This window comes from Xyrauchen texanus, chromosome 37 (assembly GCF_025860055.1).
Source record: "Xyrauchen texanus isolate HMW12.3.18 chromosome 37, RBS_HiC_50CHRs, whole genome shotgun sequence".
NCBI lineage: Eukaryota > Metazoa > Chordata > Actinopteri > Cypriniformes > Catostomidae > Xyrauchen > Xyrauchen texanus.
The window spans coordinates 8931281-8958817 of NC_068312.1; the positions used below are offsets into that span (position 1 = coordinate 8931281).

The 27537-nt window shown below is 37.3% G+C and overlaps 2 protein-coding genes across 5 annotated transcripts in view; one reads left to right on the forward strand and one right to left on the reverse strand.

Moving 5' to 3' along the window:
• The window catches only part of LOC127630484 (dynamin-1-like protein), a 43084-nt gene extending 31367 nt beyond the window's left edge, over positions 1-11717 (reverse strand). Inside the window, exons 1-9 of one of the 3 annotated variants that reach the window (XM_052108046.1) lie at positions 11583-11717; positions 11191-11294; positions 10054-10195; positions 8468-8506; positions 7988-8034; positions 6230-6298; positions 6019-6105; positions 5096-5258; positions 4870-4990 (exon numbers count right to left, since the gene is read on the reverse strand). In XM_052108046.1, the coding sequence (XP_051964006.1) occupies positions 4870-4990; positions 5096-5258; positions 6019-6105; positions 6230-6298; positions 7988-8034; positions 8468-8506; positions 10054-10195; positions 11191-11292 (770 nt within the window). In that variant the 5' untranslated portion in view covers positions 11293-11294; positions 11583-11717. Of the gene's footprint in view, positions 1-4869; positions 4991-5095; positions 5259-6018; positions 6106-6229; positions 6299-7987; positions 8035-8467; positions 8507-10053; positions 10196-11190; positions 11317-11582 lie in introns of all 3 variants that reach the window. The other 2 variants (XM_052108047.1, XM_052108048.1) reach the window with 2 other exon arrangements.
• A 6935-nt stretch (positions 11718-18652) lies between these two features.
• Positions 18653-27501, forward strand: LOC127631203 (ras-related protein rab7-like). 2 transcript variants are annotated; one of them, XM_052109248.1, is made up of 6 exons: positions 18653-18798; positions 20201-20269; positions 20788-20914; positions 21846-22064; positions 25167-25295; positions 25444-27446. In XM_052109248.1, exons 2-6 carry the CDS (start codon positions 20217-20219, stop codon positions 25531-25533), a joined length of 618 nt encoding a protein of 205 aa, XP_051965208.1. In that variant the 5' UTR covers positions 18653-18798; positions 20201-20216; the 3' UTR covers positions 25534-27446. The 2 variants fall into 2 exon arrangements, with proteins under 2 accessions (XP_051965208.1, XP_051965209.1); XM_052109249.1 differs by having other exon boundaries at positions 18674-18794; positions 25444-27501.
• Positions 27502-27537: the final 36 nt, after the last annotated feature.

Here is a 27537-nt window from a genome sequence, read left to right on the forward strand (position 1 = left end):
GAAAGACATTTTCAGTAGTAGATGCTTTCAGGACAGACTCAGAGGACATTGAAAAGTGCTAGTATACTGCCCACTTCTGGACGAAGAGAGCTAATACCTTTGGTTGCTTCCTTTCAAGCCCTAAACTCTCTGAACCTGCAAACCTGGAATGAAAACTACATTTTGTGTAATGTAATTTATGCTTGCCCATGCAAAACTCACCAATGCTCTGGTTCTTTTCCAGAATGGTTGTTATTACATTGATATTCGGTTGCCAGGGTGTTCAGGGGGTTGCTATGGCATTGATAAGGTGTTGTAAATGGTTCTGAAGTGGTCACTTCATGGCCGAAGTCAAACGAGCCCACCCCAAAGTCTTTTTTATATACTTTTGATCGCCCCTCCTTAAACGCCCCTACTGGATTGTCCATTTTATTGATCACTAGGCAAAACAAAAATCTAAAAATCACACACCTTGACACAAAAATATGATTTGAGGTATGATTCAAGTCCATAGCACAAATGGTATGTGATGAGTTACACATGTTAGGTTAGGGATTTGAATAAAACCCCAACCTCATATGCTAGGGATGCACCGATATGAACTTTGACTTTTGGCCGATACCAATACTGGTTTTAACTATAACCTATGAACCTGAAAGTGGAGATATTCTTCTAAAAATCTTAATTTGTGTTCAGCAGAAGAAAGAAAGTTATACACATCTGGCATGGCATGTGGGAGGGTAAATGATGAGAGAATCTATAAGGCCGAGAGGACAGGCAAACTACTGACCAGCAGGGTTACTACACTTATTAAAGGAATATTCCAAAGAAATATTAAAACAAGTTAAGCTTAATCGACAGTGTTTGTGGCGTAATAATGATTACAACAAAAATAAATTCAGATTTGCCCCTCCTTTTCTTTAAAAAAAGCAAAAATGGAAGTTACACTCAGGCACTTACAATGGAAGTGAATGGGGGCCAATTTTTGAACATTAAAATACTAACTATTTCAAAAATGTATAGCCACAACACATACACAATATGCATGTAAACATGATTTTAGTGTGATAAAATCACTTACTAACCTTCTCTGTTTAAAGTTATAGCCAATTTTACAACTTCGTTGCCATGACGATGTAATATCAACAAACCCTAAAAACCCTAATATGACAATATTTTAGAGCAGAGCATAACTAGAAAAACATATAATCACCAAAATATTTAATTTCTTCTCCAGGGATGATAAACACAACTTTAACACTCCCTGACGTTTCCAGGTTTTCCATGACCAGGGGAATCCTCTAATAGTGAAACTTGCCATAGCAAGCAATACTACTCCTACTACTACTTGCTTTGCATTAAAAGCTCTCAAAGGTAATACTCATGTGTTTCCCTGTTCTGAGTGTGTGTTGCCTGCAGCTACTGTATATCTGATTAAGTTAACGAGAGCAGAGAAATGAGAACTGTCACTGGAGTAGAAGTTCTTCTGTCCAACTTAATTGTCTCCGTTATTTTTAAGGGCCCTGAAGGAGACATGTTAAACTCAGAGCTGAATAACCCAATGATTTATCTCAAACATGGCTCTACGCTGACTGATAAGGGTAGACATGGTGCCCTTGGGTTCTTGTGCATAAATAGAGAGGACAGGAGAGGATGACAGCATAGGGCTGCTTGAGGTTTTGATTGAGGAACTCCAAATCAAAGTGAATTACACAAAAACTGCAACGCTTTTTAAATGTCTGATAATGTTTAGTGCTGGAGTTAAGAAAAAGTTTAAAAAGCTTGTAAGAGCTGAAAGGCTCATATTCATCACTTTTGCATCTTTCTATTGTATTCCCTACAGTCCACATGTAATGTTATTTATCTTGCACCAACAACAGTTATAGGACAGTTGACATGAAATACTTAAGTTGGCGTCATGTGGTGTGACATGCCATCTTAAACTCCATCTGAAACGGCACTGTAAATGGCAAGCAGCTTCTATAACCTCATTAAGAGACTACATGGAATATTAAGTTTACTGGAGGAACATTCAAAATGAACGAACGAGTGAAGGCAAAAAAATTATACAAAATTATAAAAATACACAAAATTAAATAAAATTGAGAAAAAAACAAATAAATAAAATAAAATGTTGATCAGTAACAGGACCTAAAATCTACACGTTCCCTTATACATTTGTCATAGAATGAACGTTAAAATAACTAAATTTTTGCAAACTTAATTTTACGTGCAGTGTTATACGTTTCGCCGCAGTTTCCTGGTGATATGAACACTAGAGGCGCTACAACAACTGTGAGTTTTATTCACTTTCAAACAATACTACAACAGCTGATTACTTTATAAGCACTTATTTTTCACACTAGTACTCACACACTGCTATGTTATGATATCAAAACACCTACATTTACATTCAAATGTGATTAGCTTCCATGGTAACTGACCTGATTGAGTGTTTGACTTTGGACTCAGAAGTACAAGGATCGAGACCAGTCAAGCACGCAAGCTGACATGTGAGACAAAAGTGTCATAGCTGTGACAAGAGATGACGTGGTTGCTTCAGAAAATGTGCTTCTTCATTTCTTATTTTGTTTTTGGACACTATCGGTTGGGATTAGGTTAACGTTTTAGGTTAGGGAGGAACGTTTTAGTCATTAAAACCTCGATCTGACAATAACTACGTTTCCATCCAAGGATTTTTTGAGGATTTTTTGTTAATTGGCATTAACGCAAAAATGTAGTGTCACATGACAGAATTTATCCTAATCGTTAGCCTGTGTTAGTCATGACGACAAGGTATACATCCTTGAAAGCCGATATACTGTACGTGATTGAGGATTGATTTTAACGGCATATAGATCCGATCATGCAAACATGAAACTTCCAGGAGTGCCAACACAAATATCTCGTATCATGCACCGGTCATCGACAAGTGCAAGGAGAACAAATGAATTGCCACTCTTTGAGATTAATCAAGGTAGACATCCGTTTATTTATTAACATTGCTTTTCCACACCGTTCAAAATAATAGACGGCATTCATGGAATTAGCCCACAATGCAGTAAACATGTCATTTCTGTGCACAAAGATGTTTTAAATTAAAAATAAATACACAATACTAGGAGAAAAACTTCAGTGTGCTTTTTTTAAACACTAACACATAGACCAATTCTATAAAATTATTGTTTAGCTTACATTAGAACAAAATTCCCTGTGTTAAATTAAATAAATTGCCAAATGAATAAAGCATTAAATTAAAAAAATTAATTACCAAACGAAAAAAATATTTTGTTAGGAATATATAATTGCCTTTTCCTTACACAAACTTAAATTTGCTTTACCCTGTTCTGAAGATGAAAAGTCGTCTGAATGACATTCTCAGAATGTTCTGCACTTTTTTCAAGATTATAAACTATCAGAACTATTTGTCCAATGAGTTCACTTTCAAAAAATAAACTTTTGAACATTTTAAAACGTTTAAATATTTGAAATCGAACCCTCTTTTTTTATCGTATTTGCTGAGCTTCTTCAGAAAATGTAAATTGCATTATGATGCTAAAATTAATTTCGATGACAATCAAGTTCAGTTGATCGTTAAAAGTTGCTGGACAAATATTTGGGTTTGCAGTTGTGATGAGATGCTTTAGATGATTGTTCAATATATTGAATATCAGGAATGTATCATATGTAAACCTGATATTACATCGCATCAGTGTTTCTTTAATAGCTGTGCACACCACATATACACATCGATTGATGGTCCTTATACTAAGACTGAAAGTTTCTTCCACTACTTAATGCAGGTTGTCAGCTTGAACAGGGCCATGACGATTCATTTTTGGGTCAGAACCGGTGGCAACCTGCGATAGGCAGAACATCAGGACCAATATTACAGTCTTATCAGAAGAGCAACTGCTCCCTGTTGATCGCAATTCCTCGTCTTCTGATTTAATTTATGAAATTAAAAAGACAGTAAAGCTGGTTAATTTCAATGAATTGTCTCGATACTCTCCCCATTTTACCAAAACTTCGGAGGGAAAAACATTAAGGACATCTGGGAGGCAAAAAGTACACAATTAGCGATATACACACATTTCTGTATGGAAAGTTTTAAGGAACAATTTATTTTGCGATAAACCAAAACTTATGCGACAAAGTGTTTTTTTAGGCATGACAAATTTCGCAATTTTTTTTTTCACATTTTCACTTTGTCATAACAATGTCATAACATGTCTAACAAAATAGCACGAAAAGTGGATGGAAACTAGGATATTCACCTTAAAACGCTTACAACACCATTTCACTTGCTTTTGGCACCCCCCACTGGACATTTCATTGGGAAACTGCAGCGATTTCGGTTTGCTAAAATGTTGCCACAGTCACATAATGTTCATGAGATCAGGCTGACATTTGACACTCTTGAAGATTATTAAAAATACAGTCAATGGATATATTATGTATTAACCTCTCTATAATTTAATTTAATTTTAATTTAACATTTACCACCCTCTCTCTGACACTTAGGATTAAACAAACATTTTTTTTGCAGTCCTTTTAAGAATTCTGTATGTAAATGACACCTATTAGGATTGGCTAATCATTTTGGATGTAAAAAACTTCCAGTGCAGTTGACGCTGTCCTTTATCCCAGCAGGCCAAGTTTCTAAATAGTGAAAAGGCATCGATATATAAATGTGCGGTCATATATTAATGAGCTCATGCATGTGACACATTTCTGAATGATACATCTTTCTTAGTTTCCATAAATGTCATATGTTGCATTAAAATATATTTACTGTAGGAAATGTGTCTCTTTTAGCTCGCGCGCACGCGTGTGTGTGTGTGTGTGGGGGCGTTTAGAGTGCATTTCCAACAGATAAACATAGCTGACCTGTTAACCACACCAATAATGCCCAGCCTGACAGGTATGACCCGACCCAGCAAAACTTCCAGAGCATCTGTCCCTGCGTCCATCAAATCCAGCTTACTAACTACCAGCAGCGTCCTACGACCTGATCATGCACACACACACACACACAAACAAACACACAAAATGAATACATTCCCTGCTGCAATGGAGTCAAAATGAAATTTGGCATTCTCTGCATGTTGCTCACCATCTGGGTCCACCTCTCGTGCCAGTTTAAGGGCATCAGACGTGGCCAGATCAGAGTTTGCTGGGGACACACACAGGATGAGGGAGTTGGGGTTGGAGATGTAGGACAGAATCATCTCCTGAACTTGAGTCTCGATGTCTTCAGGCTGGTCACCAACTGGGACCTTCTCAGACAAACAAAACACACGTTACAATCAATAATTATTTTTGAGCAAAAGTGTATTTATGAATTTACATTTGTCATGGAGTTACATTACAGCGGGGAAAAAAAATAGTATTTTTGGCATTTTATTTTCTTGCAGTAAACTTCGAAGCTCTAAAAAGCACATAAAAGCAGCATAAAAGTAATCCATATGCTCCAGTAGTTTAATCCATGTCTTCTGAAGCGTTCCAATCACATAAGAACAGATCAAAATATAACTCCTTTTTCACTATAAAGCTTAAAATCAGCATACTCCTAGGTGATCGTGATTTTAAGCTTGATTAAGCTTCCTAGCACCATCTAGCGTCAAGCGTGAGTAAGTGTAATCGAGCTTGAAATCTTGATAGTGTCTAGAGACTGCAATGGCAAGATGTACAGTGAAAAAGGAGTTATATTATAGTCTGTTAACACCTAAAAATGGAAGACAGATTGCCAGAGTCTTATGGATTACTTTTATGCTGCCATTATGTGCTTTTTGGAGCTTCAAAGTTCTAGCCAGCATTCACTTGCATTATATGGACCAACAGAGCTGAGATATTTTTCTAAAAATCTTCATTTGTGTTCTGCAGAAGAAAGAAAGTCACACACACATTTGGGATGGCATGAGTGTGAGTAAACGATGAGAGAAATTTCATTTTTTGGTGAATTATTATTTTAAGACACACATGAAAAACAGCAGATGTGATACATGGTATAAGAACATGTTCTTTTCCTGTGGTTACCTTAGTAATACCAGGCAAGTCCACCAAAGTCAGACAGAGTACATTAGGGGAATAGATCTTCAGGTAAATGGGCTCTGGACTGATGCCCTGAGAATGAAGAGAGAACAACTAAATGAGACCAGTTAAAATATTTCCAATGGCACAAAAGTCAGTGGTTGTGCATATAACGCAATATGAAACATTGCACTGAAAAGTGCCGTTTAGTGTTTACCTTATTGTTAGTACTCCGATTGGTTTCCTCTTCAATCTCCTTCCGTATTTCATTGAAATCTGTGAAAATCTGAGCAAAGAAAATAACATTTGACACCTGATCTTTAAAAATCAGACATATTCTACACTTTTGTCGCATTTTTCCACTAAAGTCCACTCATAATGTTAGACAAAATTTCTTGCACCAAAAGCCAGTCATAATTTAGCTTTACAGGATAATTTTCCATCCTCTCTCAGGCCCTTAAAAACTGGCTGTTTTTGCTACTTCTCTTATGACTATGAAATTCACCCTTGCCAAGTTGCTGAATAATGAATAGAAATGTGGGTGGTCTTTATGTTGCTTATATTTTTGATATCATAACCCATTGTAAAACATTGTAAATGACCTGTATTTGCAACTTTTAAATGGTCTGGGTGGACTCAGAATCTCACAAAATAAGATATTGATGAAACAGTAAAAAGTAATGAACATACAAACATATTAAACCATTGTTTGGCCAACAAATATTGCACTAAATAAACTGTTTAAATGAATAACATTTAAAACACTATTAATATATAGCTCTGAGTTTTCAAACTGGGTTTCGGGAACCCCTAGGGGGTGGCAAAGGGGTGCTAGGAGGGTCCGTGTAAAATGTTAGAGACATTTTTATTTTATTTTTTTTTAAAAAGGAAAACACGAGACTATCTTAGCTCTGTAGGTCCATACAATGCAAGTGAATGGTGATCAGAACTTCTAAAAAAGCAAATAAAGGCAGCATAGAAGTAACCCATACGACTCCGGTGATTAAGACCATGTCTTCAGAAGTGATATGATAAATGTGGGTAAGAGACAGATCAATATTTCAGTCCTTTTTTACTATAAATTCCCCTCTCTGCCCAGTAGGAGGCGATGTGCACGAAGAAAGCAAATCGCCAAAAACAAAGCAAACTCTTAGCAGAGAAGAGTGCTAGGAGGGCTGTTTGAAGGTGAATATTTATAGTAAAAAAGGACAACATTCTGGCCACCATTCACTTGCATTGTCTGGACCTACAGAGCTGAGATATTCTTCTAAAAATCTTAATTTGTGTTCTGCTGAAGAAAGAACGTCATACACATCAGGGATGGCATGAGGGCGAGTAAAAGAGAAATCTTTCATTTTTGGGTGAACTGTCCCTTTAATAAAAATTCTATATTTTCTAGATATTTATTTATTTCAGATACTATATTTATTGTTATACAATAACAAAATAGAATACAATTATTGAAATTAATATTAAATATATTTATTTAGATTATTATTAATTTCATTATTACTGTATTATTTCCAATTATTTAACAATATCAAAATTACTATTTTTCTCACAGAGAATAAATGGGTATTCATAAATGAAAATATATTGCAGGTTTGTTTTTTTGTTTTTAAAGGGAGTCGCTCGCAAAGGATTCATCATATTTAGACGTTCTTGGAATAAGAAAAATGGGAAAACCCCTGATATAGCTAACCCTTGTCTGAATGTATATGAGTGTGGTTTGATTGTGTTCACTTGATTAGCCAACAGCTTTTACAAAATTGGAAATTGTGAATTTTTTTAGTGATTTTTTTTAATTATTCATTTAGGAGGAATTTGAACTGCAAATCAACATACACAACCACAATTTGAGTACTCAAATGAAAATACAGCCCTCGTGACAACTTCAAATGCTACAACTAGCCCCAGTCTCATATAGTGATAACCCAAAAGGGTTATTCTGGAAACCTATCGAGTGGCTGATTACCTGGTTTTTGCAGTGAAGGAAGGTGCCCCATTCTTCTGCTTTGACTCCTTCCGAACAGTAACAGAACGAGGAAAAACAACTCAATATTAATGACAGTGAGTCCAGCACACACTGAACAGTAACCCTCTTACCATAAAAGACCACAATGGAATAAATGCTGTTTACAGGCTTTGACTGCAAAGTAGACTGTCTTGAACAAATTGCAAAATCAATATTCTGCAGAAATATGTTACATAGTGACCGGACACAACTGCACACTCTTGAGACAGTTCAGTGTGCATAAACATCCATTCGTTTCACAGTCAAAGTCTCTCACTGTGAAGGAAACCGTGCAAGTAGGTTTCACAAACCAAACAACAGATGCGAGAACAATCTAGGTAGTGAAAATTGTCGTTTACAAGAAGTGAAGACTAGGTGCAGTGATATGGACAGAGATGAAGGTTAGTTCATGCAGATGAACATTTGTTGAAAAACAGAGACCTGGATAGCTGTTTTGAGAGTTTGATTTATCTCCGTTGCCTGAGAAAGCGAAGAACAGCAGAGAGAGTGTTAGGAGGAATCACTATACATTAGGAACACATGCACAGAAAGATCAGAATAAGACATTTTCATAATGAGCAGATATTAATAGAATTTTAAACATTGCAAACATGTGCTTTTTTCTCAAGCACTTCCGAACACAAATCAGGGTTATTTGAAAGTTGTCTAACTAGCCCTTTTAGAGGTGGAACCCTATGTGTAGATTTTCTCTATGTAAACAGACCCTTTCTATTATACTTGCTCATGCTTTCTGAAAGTTACAGGTTTTACCGGCTTTACATGGTCCCTAACCCTTTACAAACATTGAATTTAACTTTGGACAGATAAGGCAATTTATTTGATCACATTAATCTAATTTACATCTATGAATTTTACATCTTGTAGCTATAAGCTTATAACTATTAGTTCACCCAAAAATTTAAATTCTTTCATTTTTTACTCGCCCTGATGCCATCCCAGATGTGTATGACTTTCTTTCTCCTGCAAAATACAAATGAAGATTTTTAGAAGAATATTTCAGCTCTGTTGGTCCATACAATACAACGGAGTGGTGTCCAGAACTTTGAAGCTAAAACAAGCCCATAAAGGCAGCATAAAAGTAATCAATTTGAATCCAGTGGTTAAATTCATGTCTTCTGAAGCTATATGATAAGTGTGTGTGAGAAACAGATACATTTTTAGGTCCTTTTTTACTATAAATCTTCACTTTCGACCAGCCCTCCTCTGCACGTTGATAGGAGGTCTTTTTCTCCTATTTTTTGGTGATTTTCATTCTTCGTGCATATTGCCACCTAAGTGCAATATGCATGAAGAATGCAAAACACCAAAAACAGAAGAAGACCTCTAGTCTCATGAGCATGCATACCTAGGCAGGTCGAAAGTGCAGATTTAGAATATTTAAAAAAATGACTTAAATATTGGTTTGTTTCTCAACCACACCTATCATATCACTTCTAAAAACATGGATTAAACCATTGGAGTCATATGGATTACTTTATAATGCCTGTATATGCTTTTTGGAGCTTCAAAGTTCTGGTCACCATTCACTTGCATTGTAAGGACCAACAGAGCTGAGATATTCTTCTAAAAAACAATTGTGTTCTGCAGAAGTCATACACATCTGACATGGCATCAAGTGAGTAAACGATGAGAGAATTAAAATTTTTGGGTGAAATAACCCTTTAACATTTTCCTGGTGCAATAATTTGCCCCATAGACTTCCATTGTAAATCTATTATTGTGCATACAATTTATGCTTGTTTTAGCAAACTGAGAGATGGGTCAAAATTACTGTTAATGGTAGTCAACAGCAGGTCACAGATGCTTTCAATAGAGATTAGCAAGATACTCTCTGGCTGTCTCTAAACGCCTAGTGAGCTGTCAACCTAGACAACATCTTTGGGCATCATAGGCACATTCGAATGTTGTCTAGATAGCAGCTCAAAAAAGACACAACCACTGTGTCTTCATTCAACAGAACATAGATATGATTAATTCCTAAAAGAGAGGCAGGTGTAAGATGTTACCATATTCTTGTTTGCCTCTCTCCTCCAGAGGGTGCACGTTCACTAGCTGTAATACTAGAGGGCGCCGTGTGACTATTCCTGAACCCCGAGGCAGGAAGTCTCGTCCAACCAAACTCTCCAACACTGAACTCTTTCCGCTGCTCTGTAGATACATTGGAAAAAAGAAACAAAGAGCATACATGGCTTCATGGGGAAAATATGTAATTATATTTACATATAAGCTTACTTCATGAATGTGATAAGGGATATTTCACCCAAAAATGAAAACTCACTCATCATTTTCTGAGCCTCATGGCATCTCAGATGTGTATGACTTCAGTTGAAAACATAAATGAAAGTTTTTAGAGGAATATCTCAGCTCTGTTGGTCCATACAATGCAAGTGAATGGTGGCCAGAACATTGAAGCTCCAAAAAGTCCATAAAGGCAGCATAAAGGTAATCCCAATGACTCCAGTGGTTAAATCCATGTCTTTTGAAGAGATCTAATTGATTTGGGGTGATTTAAAGCACAATTAATTTCCAAGTGCCGTCTAGCACTCTGCACATACATCATGAACTAGGAAATGTAATCGAGCTTGAAATCATGATCGTGCCTAGAAACTACAATGGCAGTGATCTTCCAAAACTAATTGGATCACTTGTCAAAACATGAACTTAACCACTTGAGTTGTATGTATTACTTTGAATTGCCTTCATGTGCTTTTCGGAGATCTTCAAGTTCTAGTCACCATTCACTTACATTGTATGGACCAACAGAGCAAGATATTCTTCTAAACATCTTCATTTGTGTTCTTCAAAAGAAAGAAAGCTATGTTTCTGGAATGACATGAGGGTGAGTAAATGTTGAGAGAATTTCTTTATAGAATATTGAGCACATGTCATATGGATTTATATTAGCTTACTTTAATTGTGCTGTTTTGGTCATTTTTAGAGCTTAAAAGCCCTAGATCCCTTTCAGTTTCAATATATGGAAAGAAAGTGGCAATTACATTCTTCAAAAAGTCACCTTTAGTGCATTTGAGGAAAAACAGGTTTGGGTTGAACTATTCCGTATTTGAAATACCCTACTATGGTTTCGATTTCGATGAACATACGGACCAATATTAAAACCTTTCTCCTTTAGATAAATGACTGACCTGTGATCCTACGACCACGATCTGAGGAAGTTGGATGATCTCAGCTCCAATTGTGAGGAAAACCTCCTGCAGTCTGTTAATAATCGGGATCAGAGTTTCCATCTCTGTGAGAGACAGAAGTCGAATCTGAAATATATGGTGATATACTGTGTACTGTGTGCTGCATATTCATAAAACCGCATCAATCAATTTACACTTGCACGTGCGCAATAAAACTAACGTTTAGGTATGCATTTGTAAATATTACTGATTTGCAGTTTGATTGAATTTTGCACGATAACATCAGCCCTGCTGGGTGTGATGCTCAAAGCAGAACAAGGTTACATGAGAGGAAGAACTGGTAAAACGATAGAAACATGAACAAATCAGGCTTCGTAGAATAATATCCTCACCGCAGTGCGATGCGTCGAGACGTCTGTAGATAAATTACACGGTCACGGCGTTATACCGGTCACTGTCATGATAGAAATGATAGAACTATAGGCTCACTCAATGGAGGACCGACATGTTTGAGGTTTCGCTTTTCTGCGCCCTTACCGTAGGCTGTCAAAGACGGCTTCAGCGTCATCTTCAAGCAATTTGATTGGTTATTATGTTGATGATGTTATGTTTCGGGTTGAGCTCATTGGATACAACAACTGTCAATCACAAAGTATCACATAGCCCTTCCCAACATCAGGACCCCCACAAAATTTCATCCATTTACATTTATGCATATGGCAGACGCTTTTATCCAAAGCGACTTACAGTGCAATTATTACAAGGACAATTCCCCTGGAGCAACCTGGAGTTGAGTGTCTTGCTCAAGGACACAATGGTGCTGGCCATGAGGTTAGAACCTGTGACCTTCTGATTAACAGCCCTGTGCTTTAGCCACTACACCACCACCACTCATCCAAGAACTTATACATCACAGTAGGATGAGCATTCCTTTCATATTCTTCAGGAAATTCAAGAAAGGAAAAAAACATAATTAACTGGCCTATCTGAAAGTTACATCAAGTCTAGAGTGCAACGGGATATTTTGTAAATCCATAACCTGCACAGGGGCATAGATTCCAGGGGGGGGGATGGGGGTAGCCATGATTAATGGAAACAAGTAAATGCTTCACGCTGCTCACCTTTTAGATACAGACATCTCCTGTCAAACTTGAGAACACATATCCGCATTAGCTATACAAGCCAGGAATATTTAGTTTTTTGCATGATATGAGGGAAAGTAGCACAATTTATGATACCAGTGTTGGCAGATTTTACCAAGGCTTTATTAACTCATGGGCTTACTGGGGCTTAATTGTCCAGTTGCAGTACTGTCCAGTTGACATTCTTGGGAGGCACTGATGTAAACAGAGAGGGTGCGCAATGGCTAAACCCATCCATGTAGCGCATGATCATTGAATGAAATCGTTCCACTCCCATCCCCCAAGCAAAACGATAAGCCCCATGGCCCAGGACCACCTTAATGCAGCAATCGATTTTTCTGCTTATTTTATATTTTGTTCTTTAATTGAAATCTTGACCAATCGTTTTGGAGATTTCGGTCTTTCCCCATTCAAGTAGAAAGGAGCTGCACGAGTATGCCGCTTGTTAACATAGAAAATAGCTGCCCAGGAGCATTCCAAAGATGGCTGCCGAGTGACCTGATTTGCTAAAAAGACTTTGGTTAAGGTCAATCCCTTTCAAGGCAAGTCAGTTCACTCAGCTGCCATATTTGGAATGCTCCCGGGAAGCTAATTTAAATGTAAACAAGTGACATGGAAGTACAGCTACTAGCTACTTGAATGGGGAAATCTCCAAAATGGTTGGTCAAGATTATGATCAAAGAACATATTAAAAATCAGCAGTAAAATCTGACAACAATGGTATCATAAATTGTGCTTCTTTGTTTCAGATCACGCTAAAAACGCATCTCAGCTCATGCGAATGCACAATATCAAGTTCACCAACTGGCGATGTCTGTATTTAAAAGGTGATTGGCTCTTTTACCTGTAAGACAGGGCTCTGTTTGGGCATTGTAATTTCACGGACAAGGGCGGAATGTTTTTATGGGCCATGCGCAACACGGACGGGTTAAGCCGTGGCGCACTGTCTCCAGGACACGACTGAGGTCTGAGTTGGGGTGGCATTTGGGGGGCAAAGCTCATTTTCAGGGTGGAAGCTGCCGCAATACAGTATTAAGGAAGTAAGCATAGTCAGAGAATATTTAACCTGAGACAGAGCACTTGTATTAAAATTAATGGGAGAAATAGGTATCAAAGCCAATATGATGGGTGTAGAAAAGGAAGTCCACCTTACAGGTAAAACAGCCAGTCACCTTTCGCCTGTCAGTCAACTCGAAAAATAATGAATTCGCGAATCGAACACGTCATGTCGGAATTACTATAATTACGAGATGACTCTTTGATTCTACTTGGAGCTGTTCATGTACTCAGACCTCGTAAGTTTTTATTTTTTATGGCAACACTTACAATGCCAAAACAGCTTTGTTTTTGATAACTGCAACATGTTTATCACTACATTAGTTCACCTCTACATGTTCTTGCAAAATGTTTTAGAACAAAAACAAATGCTCCAGGCATCAATGGCATAATAAAATTGCATATAAAACAGAAACATGGTTTCTCTACCTTCAACTTTTGTGGCCACTGCCATATTGGATCTTTATATATGAAGTCATGACTGTCAAGTCAGGGCTTTCATTGAATTCCACATTTAGAACTTGTAAATTCTTGTAATTCTACAAAGGCGTGAACGCTTTTTACAAGTCAGCATCTGACATGACGTGAATGAACCATTATTCATGCTTGTGAATGAATCAATTCAGATACAAAAGATCTGAATGTAAAGCACATGACTGAGGGTGGGACTGAGGATCTTAATGCAGTACGAGCCTCTCCCTGTCTCCTTTTTTATGTTGTTCTTTTTCTTTTTTTTTTTGCCTATCCAGAGTCATAATGTGATAAGGATAAGTTCATGGGCAATGGAGGAGTCAGGAGACAGCAAACAGTTGAGTGTTTATTCTCACACATTCGGTTCATACACACACAAAGCAAAACTACTCTTAGTGGCCAACTCAAAATAGCTCTCTCTAAATGACAGCCTCTGTTGCAGGTCTTTCCCCTGCCACTGGTCCGGGCCACTCTCTCCATCTCCTCTGCCACTCTAGCGAGCCTTTTTAGGTCTCCCTCCATCATCACTATAATGAGAAACAGGTGTTAGAGTAATTACAACCCAGGTGACGAGCCTTACCGCTTTCTCTCTACCACAGACAGACACATGACCATGCCCCCCCATGCCACATACCCCCACCGCCGATTCTGGCTGGGGCAACATCCAGCCTCCCTACTCCCCCCATATTTCTGGAAAGAAAGTCAGCCACAACCATCTGGGCCCCTGGTCAGTGGATCACCTCGAACTTAAAGGGCTGAAGAGCCAGATACCAATGGGTGAGCCACGTGTTAATATCCTTCATGTGGTGGAGTCACTGCATAGGAGCATGATCGGAACAGAGGGTGAAGGCCCACCCCAGTAAGTAGTAGCAGAGGGTAAGAACAGCCCACTTAATCGCAAGACACTCCTTCTTGATGGTACTGTACTTTGTCTTCCTGAAGGAGAGCTTGTGACTAATAAACAGTACCGGTCAATCCTCCCCTCCCACCTCCTGAAAAAGCACCGCCCCCAGCCCCCTGTCAGATGAATCCATCTGCAGAATAAAGGGGAGAGCAAAGTCTTTATTCTCACACTTTAGCTTCACACAAACACACATAAAGCAAAATGGCTCTTTGTGGCCAACTCAAAATAGCTCTCTCTAAATGACAGTCTCTGTTACGGGTCTTTCCTCCGCCACTGCTGTGGGCCACTCTCTCTCTGTCCTCTGCCGCTCTGGCGAGCCTTATCAGGTATTCCTCTGCCATCACTCTAATGAGAGAAAGGTGTTAGAGTAATTGCAGCCCAGGTGACAAGCCTTACCGCTTTCCCTCTCCCACAGACATACACATGACCACACCCCCATGCCACACATATATTTCCAGAAAAGTTTGAATTGCATAACTTCAGAATCAGAATCAGAATAAGCTTAATTTCTGGTGAAAGGAGAAACAAGTGCACACAAAACATTACAGTGAAACACAGAATAGAAAACAAGGTAATAGTATAAATAGACAGTCCACTATCATCTCCACTGTTTTGAGCGTGTTCGGCTCAAAGTTTTTGTGACCGCCCAGACAGCCAGCTGATCAACCTCCCATCTGTATGCAGACTCGTCCCTGTCACGGATGAGGCGATGAATGTGGTGTCATTTGCAAACAGCAGGAGATTGACATAGAGGTCTTTTGCAGTGCAGTCATTTGTGTACAGGGAGAAGAGCAGTAAGCAAACAGAAGGGGGTCCAACATGGGTCCATTGATGTTCTTCAGATAGGCCAAAACCAGTCTCTCAAACGACTTCATGACCACAGACGTGAGAGCGACAGGTCTGTAGTCATTAAATCCAGTGATTTGGGTTTTTTAGGGAACCGGAATGATGGTGGTCCATTTGAAGCAGCAGGGAACTTCACACTGCTCCAGTGATCTATTGAAGATCTGTGTGAAGATGGGGGCCAGGTGAAGCACCATCTGGGGCCTGAAGCTTTCTTAGTCTTTTGTTTCTGAAAGACCCAGCACACATCCTCCTCATGGATCATAAGTGCAGACTGAGTAGCAGGAGGGGGGTGTAGGGAGGTTCCAGTAGGTAGGTGTGTGTGTGTGTGTGTGTGTGTGTGTGTGTGTGTGTGTGTGTGTGTGTGTGTGTGTGTGTGTGTGTGAGCATGTATTTATCACTTTGTGGGGACCAAATGTCCCCATAAGGATAGTAAAACCCGAAATTTTTGACCTTGTGGGGACATTTTGTCGGTCCCCATGAGGAAAACAGCTTATAAATCACACTAAATTATGTTTTTTGAAAATGTAAAAATGCAGAAAGTTTTCTGTGAGGGTTAGGTTTAGGGGTAGGGTTAGGTTTCGGGGATAGAATATAAAGTTTGTACAGTATAAAAACCATTATGTCTATGGAAAGTCCCCATAAAACATGGAAACACAACAAGTGTGTGTGTGTGTGTGTGTGTGTGTGTGTGTGTGTGTGTGTGTGTGTGTGTGTGTGTGTGTGTGTGTGTGTGTGTGTGTGTGAAGTGAAGATCTGAGCAGTGGAGGGGTGTGAGACTTGACTTTTCAAACCTGCAGTAAAACACATTCAGTTCATCAGCCAACTTGTTTTAAAGAGCCCATATTATGCCAATTTACAGGTTCATGATTTTATTTTGGGGGTCTACTAGAATGGGTTTACATGCTTTTATGTTCAAAAACACGTTATTTGTATACTGTACATTGCTGCAACACCTATTTTCATCCTCTGCTCAAACGCTTTGATTTAGCTCCTGTCTCTTTAAAGCCCCGCTTTCCGAAATGCCCAGTATGCTCTGATTGGTCAGCTGGCCCAGTCTGTTGTGATTGGTAAACCACATGTCAGAAATGTAACAGCCTTTACCATTACTGAGTTTCAGGCTTCCTTAACAGCTGTAAACAGTATTGTAACTACGGTAAGTGGCTTCGGTTTTTGCCATGCCAGTTTGTGTCTGAGTCCGGAGATTTGGATGAACAAGATGATTGACCCAAACCACCTTCGTAAGCACGACTTGAGCAGGATGTTTCACAGTGGTGTTGATTATTGCGAACCTAACAAAGCTTCAAGTAAAAGACATATAGTGCATCTAAGTTTGTAATCTTTTGCTAGAATGGGTGTAGCCGAACATTTTTCGCCCCAACCTATGAACAGAGTACAGAGGCTTACTCCCGGTTATTGAGCAAGTTAGCTGTGGACTAACGTGGATAGCAGCTGTAATATTACAGCTTGCAATTATATAATTAAATAAGACTCTTGAGATTCACCATTTTGTTACACAGTTTTAGATAAAAGCCAGCCCACAGTTGAATAGTAAACCCTTACCAAAACAATAACATTTTATTGCAAGTGAGCCAAGCACACGTTGATTGCAGGCATAAAACTACTGTTTGTAAAAATAAATCCATCTCCACCTTTGATCACAATTCATGATAGTAAGAATGACAAACAATCTGCATAATTCTACACAATTGTAGGTAAAAGTTGGCCCTGATTAGCAAAACTATTTCAACACAATAACATTAGCTAGCAGGTTAGCAGACGCCTAGAGCTGTGCACTGGTAGTACAATGTAGCTACAGCACAAAACTCTGCATTTGAACTCTTGGTAGCAGATAAATCCACAAGTAATCAAGCCTACTTACAGGTTGTGACCCTGAAGAGCCAGATTGTCCCAACAAAGTGGGAACTGCACCATCTTCCAGAACAAACTGTCTTGAAAATTGGTTGTGGTTGTACTGCTGAGTACAGTACAGTGGGGAAAATTTTAATTTCACCAATGATTCTTCAATTTGTCTGCCTTTGGAAGTCCAAACAAAGAGGTTTTGCTTTCGCAGTGACGAAAACAGTGTCTTCTCGACGTAGCGACAACACTAACCCAACTAATCCTAGCGGGCGGGCCACAGTAACCCTTAGGCGGGCATTATGCAAATGTGTTTCATAATGATGTAGATTATTTACAGAAGAAATGGTTGGACTACAAACCAGCCGTTTTGCGTTTGTGCATTGTTATCTGTGGGAGTGAATAACTCCCTTTTGTGTGGACTTTGTGCTTTGTAACTTTGCAGATCGTTTACAAGCACAAACAGCTAAAGGTAAAGGTAAAATCCCAAAAAGCATAATAGGGCCTCTTTAATATGCATTATGTTTATCAGATATATTTAAGCTTTCCCTGTATCCATGCTGCCTATGTCAGCAAACACCTATCTTATATGAGTGGAAAGTTGTTTTGATTTATTGAAAAGAGACAAATATAAAGATGAAATAAGCTGACAACTATGAAGTGTGAGGATGTCACATTTGAATCATTGGCCGAGTTCGGAATGGCATGCTACTCCTACTATTTCTGCCATAGATATATGGTAGAAGTTGTAAGATTGGTATGGGTAGCATGCCATTCCGAACTCCGTGTTAATCCTCCTCGCCATCTTGGAGTCGTTTGAAAATGATGGAGGGCTTCATCGAGTTGGGCAGTGCACTAGCATTGATAGTCTGATTCATTTAGCGAATCGATTTGTTCGGACAGTTCATATCATTGAACCGGTTAAAAAAATATTCAAAAATCGAAAGTGTTCCAAGAAAGACTCCGCGTGTTATTTTAGGTTTAACTTAAATCGTAAAATATATTTTAGATAACACTTTTGTTGTGCGGTTCCAACATATGACCCACCACACAGCTTTACTCTCAATGTTTTTCTTCCTCAAGATTGAGTGAGCAACAAACGCTTTTCGAATCGGTTCTTTTGAATCATTAAAAAAAGAACCGGCTCAAAACGAATATCAATATTGTGCGTCAGTACCTTGTGACTCCACTGTCATGTCCTGTTCTGCCAGGAAGGAAAACACAGTCACTCAACAGTTGATGTGCATCTGGATCATTACAAGCATTGGTTGATTTTCTTCCGAACATAGTGAGGGAAGTTTACCCGCTGCGACGTCGAGCGAAGAGGTGTAGGTAAATTTCTGACAGTTTGTTTTTCTACCAAATCTTTCAAGCTGACTGGTGCATTTAATATTATCATCTTCAGAAGACGATCACTTAAGACAGTCTTTCGTTTCCATATTATTGTCTATTTAATATTAATCTGTTTCTGTATTTTCATGAAATGTATGATGCCCTTGCCAGGGCGAACTCTTCGGCCATATCAGAACAATAGACTGTGCAGGTTCATCGCGTCGTGCTGTTTGTTTTGCGTTTTCGATTCTATAGTGCTCCCTTGAATATGTTTCGGTATTAATACATTTGTTACAATGTAACTGCCATGTTTTTCACAGCAGTGAAGTCACATGACTCGATGAATCACATGAATTCATTATTTGTACTTCTGCCACTGCACGAGCACTGTATGGTGAACAGTTTGATTTCTAGTCTTTTATGGTTATTTTTGGAATGTTCCGGTATTGATAATTATGAATGAATACGAGTGCAGCAGCTAACAACCATTATGATAATCGAAGTCTTTTATTTATTAAAATAAATGTATTTATATATGTGTTATTCCACATATTTTCCAATGATCTCATGCACAAAAAAATATTATAAATATAAACATTAGACAATGGAAAATGTTTCAGTAGGAAATTGGTACTTTTATTCACCAAAGTGTCATTCAACTGATCACAAATATTGTCAGGACTTTACTGATGTTTTTTAGATTTTTTATTAAATCTAGACAGACCCCGTTTCCCGCAGTCATCACTCCAACACTTTATCCTTGAGTAATCATGCTACATTGCTAATTTGGTACTTGAAAATTGTAATAGTATTTTTTCACGTTATTAATGTCCTGACTATGCATTGTGATCAGTTGAATACCAATTTTGGTGAATAAAAGTACCATTTTATTTCCATAAGAGCACAATCTGTACATTATTCCAAACTTTTGGCTGCCATTGTGTATATGTATATATGTGTGTATATATATATTACACACAGTATACTGTATAATTACTTTATTTATCTATATATACATATTCTTTTAATCTATCTACTGTATATATATCTATATAGCAGCCAAGAGGCAATGCTATCACACCAAACACTGAAGTTTGACTTGTCATAAACATTCACAAGCCTGTATTTCGAGACAGCAATCTAAACAACTGCTGTTTAGATTACACACATATGAATGCTATCTGAAGGACATCAATACATACAAAATCATCCAATAATTGGGTTGAATGTTTTTGTGCAATTGAATAACTATTAAATATGACATATTTACTCATTGTGGCTGTGATTTCAGCTACTTCCTCTTTTAAAATCAATATATAGGTCTACCTGTTAAGCATTTTTCTGGGTTAAATGAATAAAAGGTATCTTCTGTTACTGTATAATATGCTTCTTTGCTCCTCAGTTTTCTTCAACACATTATGGCTTCTCGGAAGAAGGTACTGCTTAAAGTGATCATCCTGGGGGATTCAGGGTAAGTGTTTGTGCAAACTACCAGCAGAATCATTAGAGATGATGTTTAGATTGTTATATTCAATTGCCGCTGTCAGTGTCATGCTGACCATATGGTGTTATCAGCTGTGATACTTTGTCTCCTGTTGTGTATATTGAAAGTAGCTGAACATGTGACAGTGATCAAGGAATGTACATCAACAACTGTCTAAATGTATGTGTGCTTGGAATTTGCTCTATCTTGGTAAACATTGAAAACACTGATGGCCGATCACATGGTCTCTGATAACGTTAAATACTACTGGATGATCACATCTGGCAAGCTGGGATATTACTGTAAATGAAATGCTATCAAAACTTTATCCTAAAGCTGTGCAACTCTATTCAATGTAAAGTAGGCTTAGATATCAGCTGAACTGTGGTATTGACATATTTAGTGGTGCTAGTTAAAAATGTAGTCTAATCATATTGTTCGAATGCATTGTGCGAATTATTGCCTATTGGTTCTGTCTGATTTTATGTTCCATTTTCCTTTGACAGAGTCGGGAAGACCTCTTTGATGAACCAGTATGTGAATAATAAGTTTAGTAATCAATATAAGGCCACTATTGGAGCTGATTTCCTCACCAAAGAGGTGATGGTGGACGACAGACTTGTCACTATGCAGGTTTGCTTCATCTCTTTTCGGGGGATTCTCACAAAACCTGTCAACGAAATGTCATGGTCCTGTTTTAAATCATATTTTGCATATAAATGACGCCTTTTTTTTTTTTTTTAGTGCCTTTGCTTTTTATTTTGCATTTGGGATATTTTCACGACTCTCTAAGTAAATGAGACACATTTAGTAACATACCTGGTAATCCCCTTGTATTTTCCCAGTAGGCACTAAGATGGAATGCACAACCAGTTTTCAGCTCACATGCTGTGTTTAATTCTGTCAGCCATGTGTAACAAGTGTGACCAGTCTTGCTGATTTAAATCCCCACATGTTTAAACAAGCAGTGATTGGGAAGTTAGTCCTAAAAAGTAATCCGTAACTAATTAATTTTTTGTTTCTGTAGTGGGATCACTTAACAATTTAATTTGTCTGAGCAGTAATTCGATTGCTCATTATTACTTTACTTCAACATTTGAATCAACTTTTAAGACCCATATCAGATGGACAATAGAAGGATAGACTCCAAATTGTCCTTGTCTTTCTGTGTTATAATTAAGCCATGCTATATTATGATTATAGTCATGGCCAAAGATCATTGTTATGCATGATGCCTAGGGGGGTGACTATATTCACCATATAGCATGGTCTATACTGTTACTCTATTGTATTTTTTAGCACAGCTCAAATGTTGTATTGACCAGTTAGCATCCAGGACCGAAACTTTTATAAATAAATTCAAAATAACGCATTCCTTCTGTTTTTTGTTATCCTTGCACTTTTTCGTTACACGATACCCCCAAAACCTCTCAGAATAATGTTATTAGAATACGAAAGTTTACACCATATACAGAGTCAATGATTAAAAATAAAAAAGCCACCTTTTTTTGTTATTCATCATAAATATATATGTATATATATATATATATCTTTTCCTTCTAAGATTTGGGACACAGCTGGTCAAGAGCGATTTCAGTCTCTGGGTGTGGCTTTCTACAGAGGGGCGGACTGTTGCGTACTGGTCTATGACGTCACAGCACCAACTACGTTTAAGACTCTGGAAAGCTGGAGGGATGAGTTTCTCATTCAGGCCAGTCCACGTGACCCAGAAAACTTCCCTTTTGTTGTGCTAGGCAACAAAATTGACTTGGAGAACCGACAGGTCAGTGTGCAGATCAAACTGAGTGGCAATACCACTAGTATTTATAAAAATGTCTTGGTTTTAACAGTGGAATTCCTCTTTATTTCCTAAATGGGTTTTTAACGGGCAATATTAATAAATGGGCAATCTAAATGAAATGGTAATATTTAGATGGCTAGTTGGTCAAAGGCCAATATATGAGATAGAATACAATTTAGAGCAACATGACACATACATCAAATTGCTGAATTTGACTTTTATTTTGCACAATAGTTAATATTTAAAAACTGCGCATTATCCACTATTGGTAGATTTTGTAACTGACACAAAAGAGAACTAAAGGGCAAAAAAATGTCTATGCAAGTACACAAAAGCAGACACTTCTATATACACATGCTTGGTTTCGTGCGTTGTTGTGTTCCAAAATGTGTCAGATCACAAGATTCATACACGTTGCATTTTCAACGTTGCCACAAAGGGCGCTAAAAGGGGCTGTCTGCATTTACTGTGAGTTTACTGTCATGACAGAGCAGCAGTTTGAAGAGAATATTGCTGCACAAGTAAGTTAAAGGGGTAGTTCATCCAAACATTTTTATTCTGTCATCATTTACTCACCCTCATGCCATCCCAGATGTGTATGACTTTATTTCTGCAGCAGAACACACCAAAAAAAAAAAAGATTTTTAGGAAAATATCTCAGCTTTGTAGGTCCATACAATGCAAAGTGAATGGTGATCAGACCTTTGTAGATCTAAATATCACATAAAGGAAATATAAAGGTAATTAACAAGACTCCAGTGTTTATACCCATATCTTGAGAAGCGATATAATTGGTGAGGGTGAGAAATAGAACAATATTTAAGTCCTTTATTACTCTAAATCTCCACTTGAACTTTCACTTTCAGATGTGAAGCATTCTGAGATGATGTTCTTCTTACCACAATTATACAGAGCGGTTATCTGAGTTATCGTTGACTTTGTCAGCTCGAACCAGTCTGGCCATTCTCTGTTGTAATGGGCTGTTTTGAATATTTCTGTAACTGCTGATCTCCTTAGATTTTCACAAACAACATTTTCTAGAATTTACTCTGAATGTGCCAAAAACAAAAAACATCCAGTGAGCTACAGTTCTGCAGATGGAAATGCCTTGTTGATGAGAGAGGTCAACAGAGAATGACCAGACTGGTTTGGGCTAACAAAGTCTATGGTAACTCAGATAACCACTCTGTACAATTGTGGTAAGAATGCGGGTTGGCGCTGTTTTGATGGCACGAAGAGGACCTACACAATATTAGGCAGGTGGTTTTAATGTTGTGGCTGTTCGGTGTATTGGATGGCTTCAGTTGACTTATTGGGCATTCCAAATTGGGAGAAAAGGGGATACAAATGTAAAAATATATTTAAAAAACCATTGAGCAACATGTTGCAGCGTTTGCTAGAACAAGAGTTCAGTGCATTGGGAAACATTGACGCGAATCATTTGAAAAGGCCTTTATTGGGCGACAATAACAAAATGGACAAATATCGGCCGATATATCGGTCTACCCAGAGAACATTGTCTGTTTTGCAAAATTAAAGGTGAAATATTTTGGATGGGATGATATGGTTATCTCAAGATTCGGCTCGATATATGGAAATGAGGCCCACGATTCGATATTATCTCGATTTGATTTTGACACTTAAATATAAAAATGTAAAAATGTTTGCGCAATTTGCACATTTTCATTTCTCATCAAAATGAAGTTCTTTAATACACAATATAAATCTTCAAATGTTAAATTTAGAGTTTCTCATATATCTTTCACTATATGAAATGATCACAAACGAATAAGCCTTCAAAAATTACATTCAGGCTGACCAGGTGCTGAACAAGCAATAGAATTGAACAGCGCCTGTCCTGAAAAAGAATGTGAAAGTGTGTGTGTGTGTATATATATATATATATATATATATATATATATATATATATATATATATATATATATAATATTATTATTTTTTTATAATTTGTTTTGATTATAATCAAATTGTAACTTTTTAAAAGATAAAAACTCTACTTTCTATCAATTAATATTGTTTCTTGAAATTGTATATATAATAATGATATGAGCTGTCAATGTTTGATATATAATGGTACTGTCACTTTAAGAGTTTAACATCATCTCACAGACTTGCACAGGTGTTGCGGTTCATTTATTAACGAGAGAGAAGCATCCGTGCTATTTGTGATTACAATTCATATTTATTTTTTACATTTTTATTTGACTGTAAAGAATAGAAATATGTTAAAAAACACTATATTCAATGAAAGTGGTGTGCGGGATCTCATTTTTGATGGGACACATTATACGGAAGAAATGGTCTGTTTTAATCTCAAGCACTTTTTAACAAAACAAAATGATTTTCCAGGTATTCCAGTACATACATTTTTAAGAGCAAAATTTAAGCACTTTAAGTACTTCAAGGACCTTGTGTGAACTCTGTAACAGTGTTGGCAAAATAGCACAGTAGAGGTAAAATCAAGCGACAGAGAGATTATGATGTTTGACGAGTCATTGAATTTTTGATCACATGGACTGAGAACAATGTTTAAATTGTCAAAATATGGAGTTTTGCCTCAATATTGTTCGTCATTTTCTTTGGTTCGCGATATATTGAAATTCAATATATCGTCCCATCCATAGAGAAATGCGTCATTTTTTAATGTTGGAGTACTTTTTCAGATCCCAGTTTAATACGTAGAGACAACAATAAGCCATTCATAGGTTCATGCCCTCGGAAAAACACTTTTAAAACATTGCTCTGTTTGTCTGAGCGTCCTGACCAGCCGACACAACAACATTGGTTGGACCAATGACTTGCATTAGGGCAATACAATCAGTTTGTTTGACCAATGAAAGACATGGGGTAATGTTCGGGAAGTCTGTTTAGAAACAACATTATTTTTTACAATTTCGTTCGGTGACGCTAGTGGTGCACAAATTAGACACTTCACCTTTAAGTCTTGTATTTACAAAAGTAATATGTTCACCGTATTTTTTTTAATTGTCATCGGAATTTCTGTCTGATATTGTTACATTTTTATCCAAGGTTTCATTCCAAAATCTTTTGTACTTTGAACAGGTTACAACAAAGCGGGCTCAAGCGTGGTGTCAGAGTAAGAATAGTATCCCCTATTTTGAGACCAGTGCCAAAGAAGCCATTAACGTGGACCAGGCCTTCCAAACTATAGCTCGCAATGCACTTAAACAGGTAGAGGAGGCTGTGAATACTTTACATTGATTTTAGACATTTTACTTAATGTAATTAATAGTATTATGCATTAATAGTAATGGTATTGATAGTAATTATTAATATGAAAGTATTTTACTTTAATCTAAAATTACTTTCTCTCTTTTAGGAGTCCGAAGTGGAGACGTATGATTTTCCGGATCAGATTAAACTAAGAGATGACAGACCTGCCTCCACTAGTGATGGCTGCAGCTGCTGAAGGAGAAAAGAAACATGGCATGGAATAGAAAGATCTAGTTTAAATAAAAGGAAGGAGAGATGAAAGGATGGAAAAGATCCAGGCCTGTCACTCTAGCACCCATCCTTCCCTCTTGAGTTTTTGTTTTCTCCTTTGAAATCTCCAGGGTATCAAATGCCACATGTGAAAGCTGAACATCCATTTTATTGCTGAACTTCAAGTAACGTGTGGTATGATGAACTGTCCATGGAACAGGAAGACCGATGTTTTGCAAATCCTCTGAGGTTGCATTTACAATATTACAAGTCTTACTATCACTACAGATGTCGAAGAATTTCCTTGTCACTACTCCTGCTGTCCATGTCATTTTATTTTTATTTTCTCTGAAAGGATTCTTTTTGTCTGCTTATTCATTGGGACATTTTGTCATTAATCTCTGCACCAATTTAAATCCTATGCAGAATGTGCATTCTTTAATATATATATATATATATATATATATATATATATATTTAATAGGGCTGGGCGTTATATTTGATATTATGTTGTTGCTAATATAAAATTAACTAACATAGCGATCATTTTTTTTATATTGTGCTTTTCATGTTGAAAAAGTTTAAGCTGAAGTGCATAACTTTTTCTGAATACTTTCTCCTATCCCAGCTTAATACGTTGAGACAACTATAAGTAAGCCATTCGGAGGTGGCCATTTTCTCGAAAACTGTAAACACTGTGTCTCTGTGGAGCTACAGTATAAAAATTCCTCTTTTTGTTTTGAGTGACCCATCCAGCCAGACACAGCAACTTTTTTCACAGAAATTATTGCTCCCGCTCCTTGTGTCACTGCTTGCGAGACTGAGATACTTTCATAGTGACTCAGTTGCAAAATGCAGATAGAAGTAACCAATTCCAATTGAAGTGTCCAATTTAGTTTGAAAGCATTCATTCAAAGCACTGGTTTAACAATTCGTTCACATTTGTAGTGTTTTTACTAGTCAAATATTTAAAGCTGAACAAGTACTCGATTACTTGTTCACATCATCCCTGAAAAATGATTACGGAAGTCCCTGCATTGCATTTTACATGCTTTGCTATGTTTTAGAAAAGAAACATTAATAGGTAATTATTGCCATATATTAGTATATATTGATTTATTGGTGCATATGAATCAAAATGATCAAGAATAATTCTTCCTTGCGTACATTAAGGGAATGCATGTGGAAAACATTCCTTGGTTTTTTTTAACTACATTTTACTTCTTGATGTAAACATGTTAAATCTACTTGGCAGCAGTGGCTGTTTGGTAGACATGACAGTTCATCTGATTGAAAATGAAAGAGTCCCTGTTCAAACTATTTCAGGGCAATATGAATATCGATTCAATATATAAAGTATACTGTCAAAAGGATTCAAATATAACTATATAGCCCAGCCCTAATATGCCATGAAGGACAAACGGCCTTTTTGAAGTGGATAACAAAGTGGATTTTTATAATCGTGTATATTACCTTAATTGGTCATAAAATTTGGCTGTTGTAGGTTTCTGACATAAAACATCAGTTTTTGTTTTTCAATTTAATTTGACTGTACATGATTGTTTTTGTAAAAAATATCTTCAGAATGTTTCTTAGTCTAAAAATACAAGTGATGAACTTCTACAAAACAGGTATTTATTTTTTTGGACATAGTGAATCATTTGTTCAGTGCTTTTCATTAGAGGTCGTGTAAATTGCAGAACTGACATCCAAATAAGTTGCACACGGTACAGAAAAAAAACACTCATGATGTTACTCTACGTGTTTTGATTTGCCTTTGTACATTTACATGGTATATTGTATTAATTAATATATATCCATAGCCTACCTAAACGCTCCTCAGTTTTGTAAGCCAAAATGCAAACTTGCAGTAGGAATCTTTTGATTTTGGCCAAATGTAAGAATGACTTGAAAACCAAAAAAAGGTAAATAAAGGAAACATTTACAACCAAGCTGGCGGTGTCAATACCAGTCAAATTTCCAAAGATCT